The sequence below is a fragment of the Oryzias latipes genome, chromosome 19 (genome assembly GCF_002234675.1).
Source record: "Oryzias latipes chromosome 19, ASM223467v1".
NCBI lineage: Eukaryota > Metazoa > Chordata > Actinopteri > Beloniformes > Adrianichthyidae > Oryzias > Oryzias latipes.
The window spans coordinates 7,066,230-7,074,252 of NC_019877.2; the positions used below are offsets into that span (position 1 = coordinate 7,066,230).

Consider the following 8,023-nt stretch of genomic DNA (forward strand, 5'->3'; position numbering starts at 1 on the left):
AAACAGAAACAATATGAAACTCTTCATGTTTGTCTAAATAGAACAGCTGGAAACTTTGTGATATACATAGCAGTTGTTTAATAAATTTGGGCTCTAAAACATCTTCCATAGACACTCCTACATGTCTATGCATTTGACCAGATCCATCACAAACCAGAAACGTCAACAAACTCATCTGAATATTTTGGCTCAGCATTTTTGTTGGCTCAGCATTTCTGTACGTCTTATTGTGTACAACTTCAGTTCTTTTACTTTGAATTTTGATTTACTATATTTTAGGTATAAACATTTTTAGTTTCACATTAGCCTTTTTTAAATGTCTACATTACTTCACTATTTCAGACCTTCAGTTATGTCGAGTTCTTCATTCAATTATTATGTGAATTACCGTTGAAGCAGAGGAACTGAAAGTTTGTCGCTATGCAGATTTCAGGGAAAGAGCAGAGCTCGCTGATACAATGAATGCCCGATGTGGTGCAGGTGCATTTCTGTGCACAGTTGCTGTCGCTCCAGAAGACATCACCCAACTGAACACGTGTGCCTGAAACACAACAGGAAAGCAGGTTTATTGTCATTTGATTCTCATCTTTCAGCTGAACTTGTGTGCTGTTGCTGAAATCTGAACTGATGATCCTTCAAAAATCCTGAATTCAACAGGACTGAAAGCAGCAATTTACCATCAAACACGCATCCATCTGGACCGCTGTCCACTTGGAAGGCCCAGCGACCCGTTACATTGACGTTGCTGCCGAGACTGAAAGTGGAGTTGTTTCCTGTTGCAGAACTTGAGAAAGATCCAGGAATGGTGAAGTGGTGAAAAGAGTTTATGGTGTCATATCCAGCCTGCAGGTTCAGAAATACACATTAACACATGTGATTCAGAAACAGAAAATAAATGCTCATTTATTGAGGGTGATGAGTCAAACCTGAACATTCCAAACTGTTGGGGCAAGTGAACCGTAGTTAAAGAGAACAAAGGATTTGTGGCCTCCAGAGATCAACACGGCTTGGAAAGTTGTTTTCTGAAAAATGTCATAAAGGTTTGAAATCAATCTGGAAATACATTCCCTCCATCATCTCATCTTTAATGTATTTTTAAACTTTTTGTCTGTATGTACAATACAATAAATAGTATAGTAATGAATAATATAAATAATCTTTTAACTTACCGTTCCTGTCATTGGATAATAGGGCACTTCATACCATGTTGCCACAAAGACCCAGTCAGCACTGAAGTTTAGGTTTGGGAAGTAGCTATTAATGTCGTGTGTAGCTTGTTGGAGGACACTGCCGTTGGTGTATTGGTTGTAGTAAACCAAACCAGTTTGTCTGATGTCTACATCTGTCCAGAATGGAGCAATTAAGTCTATGGATCCATAGAGTGGAAATCTTTGAGGTATATATGAAGAATATGAGGAATTAAAGGTCAAGTGTCCGTTATGGTTGACCTAAAAAGAAAAATAGTGGAGAAAATTTGAACACACTCAAACTCTTCACAACAACTTCTTTTTACATATTTCGTTTACTTACAGCTAAAAAGACAAAATAATTTAAATGTAACAGTTGCCAATAATGTCTTTAATGACCAAAAGTGGTGTCAAGATTTTCAAAACCAAACATAAAACTATTCACTTTGTGAAAATGTTTCATCCATTGCTTTGTTTTAAAAGGTTTTGTCATTCATAATCTTACGTACATAAATGTTGTTGTATGTTTTTCCAAAGTAGACAAAAGTCCGTTGCAGAAGAATCTGTGGAGAACTTCCATCAAGTGACCGGGTAGTTGTTTGTCCAGAAATGGGGTAAAAATGACCTGAAAATATACATACATATATTACTGATTTGCCAAAAAAACAACAACATGCAGTTCAACATTTTGGGAATTAGTGTATATCAACTAAATGAAACGACATTTTTTGTGCATAAAAGTCCCGTTTTGTTAAGAGCAAAGAATGGTGGATTGAAAAGAAAATAGAAAGGTGGTGCACATTTCTTATGCTTAAGAGATAAACTCAGAATGACAGAGTAACAGAAAAATGTTCCAATGTCAGATATTAAAATTGGGAAGTACTTCACACTGTGCTATTCACAAATTAGAACAAGGCAATGTAGATGTTGGTGCTATAGCCAGCTGGCCACAAGCTCCCTGCTCTGCTCCATTCCAATGCATCAACTTCCAGACAAACAGATCCATTTTTGTCTTTGTTTTCCTCATCAGAGCTGGCTCAAAACTGCACATTTGGATTACTCCAATATTGCCCACTATTTTTGTTCCACAGGTAATTTTATGTTGGTGTTGTTAGGGGCTTTAAGCTAGCGGGAGAGTGTTTAAACAGATGAATAATGCCAACACTTCTACCCGTAACTCAGAGGTACATTTCTAATGAACTACTGCTGCTCTGCAGAAATGTCCTTGAAAACAACAGAGTTTTTTATTATTTTTTTTAATTTTGGCTAAAAACTGCAAAATCCTAATTAAAAAAACACTGCAATGCTTTGAAAATAGATCAAAATAGGAGTGGGGTTTTAAAGGTCTCAATCACAACTGAAGTGAAAGAGTTTCCAGAACCCCAAGGATTAAAAAGCAACATGTCAATAATATTTGCCTTTGGCAGTCCAAAGCTATTTAAACAAAGAGAAAAGATTAGATCATCCATTTTTGCTTGTCAAACAGCCACATTCTGGTAGGTAAAGCAAGTGAAGGGAAACTGCACTAGTTAGAGTCTCTAATGACTTGTTATTAGCCTCAGAAAAGGGACTACTTTTTATTCTGGTCCTGTTAGACCTCAGTGCAGTTTTTGACACTATCGACCACAGAATTTTACTCCATAGATTAGAGCAGGACATAGGGATCAGAGGATCTGTGGTTTAAATCCTATCTGTCCAATAGGTATCAGTTCGTTAATATAAATGGACATTCCTCTCATTGCACTCGAGTTAACTGTGGAGTCCCACAGGGCTCAGTCTTAGGACCCATCCTGTTTACGCTTTATATGCTACCCCTAGGAAACATAATCAGGAAAAACAGCATTAATTTTTATTGTTATGCCGACGATACGCAGTTGTATTTATCCATGAAACCTGACCAGAATGACCAGATAGAGAAACTGAATGCCTGCATCAGTGACTTCAAGACCTGGATGACAATTAATTACCTCCTCTTGAACCCAGAAAAAACTGAGGTCATTATACTTGGTCCTAAAAACCTCAGACATGCTCTGTCTGCTCAGATAGTCTCCCTGGATGGCATAAGTATAGCCCCCAATTCCACAGTTAGAAACCTTGGGGTTTTATTTGACCAGGATTTATTATTTAAGGCTCACATATCTCAGGCGTGTAGAACTGCCTTTTTTCACCTGCGGAATATTGCTAAGATCAGAAATCTACTTTCTAAGAGTGATGCTGAAAAACTCATCCATGCATTTGTTACGTCTAGACTGGATTACTGTAACTCCTTGTTGGCAGCGTGTCCTAAGAGTTCCTTAAGAAGTCTCCAGCTTGTTCAGAACGCAGCAGCTAGATTGTTAGCAGGAACTAGCAGAAGAGATCACATCACTCCTTTGTTAGTTTCACTTCACTGGCTCCCAGTTGATTCTAGAATCAAGTTCAAGATCCTCCTGTTAACCTATCATGGCCTTACATGGAATGGCCCCGTCCTATATCAAAGACCTCATGGTGCCTCACCACCCAAACAGAACACTTCACTCCCAAAATGCAGGACTGCTTGTGGTTCCTAGAATTAGTAAAAGTACGGTTGGAGTTAGAGCGTTTAGCCACCAAGCCCCTGTTTTATGGAATAAGCTCCCAGCTCATGTAATAGAAAAGGTTTCTACATTCAAAGTTAGACTGAAAACATTCCTCTTTGGACAGGCTTATGGTCAGACTAGTTAGTATTCAGAGATTAATTAACTTAATGTTAATGTGTTTAAATTAAACTTAATAACAATAACAATAAGTTGACAGTAGGCTGCTAGAAGTTGAAGCTGGGGTAACTATGGTGCACTGGGGTTCTGTCCTCTTTTCTCATCTGCTTCTACCCTTCCTTTCTTCTCTATTTTTGATCATCATTTATCATTTAGTTCTCCATGCCTCTGTTTGGTGCAGTGCGATTTATGTATTGTCCCTCTTTCCCTCTCCCCTCCTGGGGAGTGGGAGTCCAGTTGGCTCATCCATGCTTTTATGTATCTGACCGTGTGCCTCGTCTCTGGCTCGCCTCTACTAATGCTTCTACATATGGCTGTGGATCCTGCCTCTGGCTCGTCTCTGCTCTGTACCTGGCCGTGGACCTCGTCTCTGCTCCTGCTCCTACACCTTGCTATGGATCCTGCCTCCAGCTCGACTCGCGCCCCGACTGTCCCCCCAACTCCGGCTGGATGGACTTTAAATATGTAGTTGTACAGTTTGATAAGATAATTATTCTCTTTGAGTTCTGGTAAATCGCTTGTCCGTCTTGGGGGAAGATCCCTCCTTCATGTGGGCACCCTTGAGGTTTCTTCATTTTTTCCGGAATGCGTTTTTTTTAGGAGTTTTTCCTTACCGTGAAGGGGGGTCTAAGGGCAAGGATGTCAGTTTAGTTTAGTCAGTTTGTTAGTTCATTTTAGTATTTTCCCATTGAATTCTATGTATTCATGATCCTTTTGATTTTATGTTTCACTTTTTCAATTACCGATACGAAGCCCATTCAGACGACTGTTGTTGTGAATTTGGGCTATACCAATAAATTGAATTGAATTGAATTGAATTGAAGTGAAGCAGGCTGTCAAGTTTGGCCGCATGCGTCCTGCATAAAACCAACATTTGAAAAAAATTCACCTACCAACAGCTGGGAAGGTACCTGCACCTGGATATGAAACAAAGAGGAAATAAGAATTACTTCCCTGACAAAACCACACGTCTTCATGTTTTTACACAAATAACTGTTTTGTTAAACGGCCAGCGTAGCAATGGCGTTGCTGTAAAAAGGGGAACAAAAACATTAGGTTTTTGCTCAACGCTCCCCCAGGGGACGGGTCAAATGCAGAGAACAAATTTCGCACACCTAGGTGTGTGACAGATAGTGGGACTTTATCTTTACCTATTTTAGTATAAATACAAAGATAATTTGAAACTTTCTGAGGAGCCTTTTAAAGCTAACTGCTGGAATTTCTTCATTGCCAGTCTTCAGACAAATGGAAGTTGGAATGTTTCTGTTTCTGAATGATTTAGGCTGTACATTTAAGTAGTAAATAAGGTAAGACAAGAGGCGTTTATATTCATGTAGCATGTTTCATAAATCAGAGTGGTTGCACCAAATACTCGAGGAGCATTTTTGAGGTACTCGGAAAGCAGAGTAGTCTTAAATGTGGGATAAACAAAAAGTGGTTACGATTTTAGGATCAGATGCTAAGACTCTGCTTGAGGACATTACAGAGATAAATGAAATCTTTCAACAAAAAATTGGTAAATCAAATGTTAATTGGGGACCTTCTGAAAAAAAGTGTTTCTTTGGAAGCTAAAACATGCCCGATGTGACGTTTACACGGAGCAAAACCTGTTATTTAGTTTGAGAACCTTCCAGTCAAGTTATTAAAACTGTTCTGCCTGGTATTATTCATGTTTTCCATAAAAATATGTGATGTTATTTTATTCTTTTCTTTTTCTAACCTTAAAGATTTGTAATTTCCAATTTCAACAATATTTCCTTTTCTAAGAATATTTGTTATATGCAACTATCTCTAATTTAGTTAAACATTAGCCAAACATTGGTAAAATTCTGAACTTCCCACCATTGAAGACACACCCTGTCCTGTTTTCTTTTCTTTGTAGCTTTCTTATAAGTGTTAAACATTCTTAAAAACACACACCCACCCACCCACACATTCTTGAACACAAAAAAGACAAATCCATTTCTATTCTTATGGGAAATGTTCTCTGACTGTCACATAGTCAATGTCAAGATTTTACATAACAAAGTGTTTACAACGTTTTAAATCCATGTCTAAACTTATCATAGGTTGCCATATTTGCAATGAAAATAAGAACTTTTTTTACTTAATAGGAATAGCATAAACAAGTAATAGAAAATACATTTACTCACTTTGTGAAGTCACAACACCTGTACCAAAAAACACATGGATACTTAACATATATTGTTAGAAAAATGGCAGTTAACCTCATTCACCTGGTAGTAGTCATTTCACAGTTACATATGCATTTTTTTTATTTAAATATCAAATATTTTGATGAAATACTTACACAGCCTTGACAGAAGAAGCAAGAGTGGCAGCAAAGATCTACCTGCCATTTTTGAAGGTCAAATATCTGAGCTCCAATTGAAAAGATGAAGCTTGAATAAAAGAACCTACAGTGACATTTAAATAAACATACATCAAGATTTTATGGAGAAATAACTACATATAGCTCTTAAAAGAGATGTGAACAGTTTTAATCTCAATAACTGCGATCGTTCCAACGAAACATCACAATAGTGCACTATCATCCAAGCCTGTTCATCAGGTGAGGCTGCAGGGATGCAGCAAGAATTTATGCATTGGAGGCTGGCCCAGTTTCAAACTATTTAGGATTAGCCAGTAAGATGCTGGGAAGGCAGACATTTCATTTACTTCCTGGTAGATTATTATACTAAAATTCTTCAATGATTTCCCAACAAAGAGTCAAGAAATACAACATGTAACTTTATAGGAAGAAATCTTTGATTTTGATGTTATTTTATTTGTGCAGGAAGTTGTTTTTTTATGTTTTTTTAAGAAGGAGGACCTAAAATGTATTTAAAACAAGCTGACATAATTCATGTAGAGAAAAACTTTTGAGCCTCATGAATGTTTGATGTAAATTTAACTGATAATTATTGTTGTTCAATAGACTGCGATCAGCCACCTGATCCTGATTTCTGACATGCTGTACCAATTCAAAGTGCTACCTTAACAATTCTAGGTGTATTATACTGTGTTGAAAGGTACTGACTGTGTGGGCTTTTCTCTGCATGTTCAAGTCTATTGTGTTAAACCTGGTGCTGAATGTTTTCTTGAGACTACAACAGGTTTAGCAATTCTGCTTGTCAGCATGAGAGAAGATTGGATCACGTCCGCGGAAAATGCAGAAACAGCGACTTTATTTGATAGTCATCAAAGATTAGTGTAGCCCAATTCCTTCCATGGGTAATCATTTCTAAATCACGTTAGCACCTGAAAAGTTCAGATCACAGTTTAAATTAAAAAAAACAAATTTTAATTCAATGTGCATCTAGTTTGAAAAAAGGACAGGATGTTAGAATGTTCAGGAAACACTGGACACCAGTTATGAGGGTATCAGACCTTTTTTGTGTTGCCCTTTAGTGACAACAAATATGTAATTTAATGCAATTTTCATGGTAACAAAACACAGCATATACATGAAATCAGTTTAAATGTACCATTTTCCTATGAAGCAGTTAACACTAAATGTTGGTTTAGTATCACCTTAACATTGAATTCCAGTCAGTTGGAATTAAATATCTTTTTTAGTCCCGTTTTCTTTTGGATTGTTTTCAGAGTTAGTATTAGCGAAGTCCTTTTCTCAGTTATTTGCTTTCTGTTTTATTTCATTAAAATTGTTTATGTTGCTTTGAGTCCCTGATCTTGATAAAACAAACATACATAGTATGCAACAAATCCAAAAAGAAAGATTATCAAAGATTACCAATAATCCAAAGAATGACAAATTTAAGAGAACATGTACCAATTTTATGGAAGGTTGTAGCCTCAAGCCTTAGTCAAATGCACTTGTTGGTGTTGTCCAGGCCTGTGAAGGGTGGTAGACAGAACTGGCTACATCTTAAAGTGTGGATGCCATGCTTTGAACAACTTTGTCAAATAAAAAAGCCTTTTAAACGCTGATTCTATTGATACCAATAGTTAGCGTCGAAAAAAATCCAAAGCATATGAATAATAGACATCTTTCGAAGGAATCAGAGATTTGAATTTGCCGCTAAGAGCGCAGGCTGGAAGTGACCTCGATATGACCTGTGACGTCACGAAAGGCATTGA

General features: G+C 37.2%; 1 protein-coding gene across 2 annotated transcripts in view; it reads right to left on the reverse strand.

Moving 5' to 3' along the window:
* LOC101166533 (IgGFc-binding protein) overlaps positions 1-6,716 on the reverse strand; it is a 60,875-nt gene extending 54,159 nt beyond the window's left edge. Inside the window, exons 1-8 of one of the 2 annotated variants that reach the window (XM_023949209.1) lie at positions 6,234-6,556; positions 6,076-6,093; positions 4,816-4,839; positions 1,697-1,812; positions 1,170-1,448; positions 927-1,022; positions 678-843; positions 389-541 (exon numbers count right to left, since the gene is read on the reverse strand). In XM_023949209.1, coding sequence (XP_023804977.1) covers positions 389-541; positions 678-843; positions 927-1,022; positions 1,170-1,448; positions 1,697-1,812; positions 4,816-4,839; positions 6,076-6,093; positions 6,234-6,282 — 901 coding nt within the window. In that variant the 5' untranslated portion in view covers positions 6,283-6,556. Of the gene's footprint in view, positions 1-388; positions 542-677; positions 844-926; positions 1,023-1,169; positions 1,449-1,696; positions 1,813-4,815; positions 4,840-6,075; positions 6,094-6,233 lie in introns of both variants that reach the window. The other variant, XM_023949210.1, reaches the window with a different exon arrangement.
* Between the last annotated feature and the right edge of the window lie 1,307 nt (positions 6,717-8,023).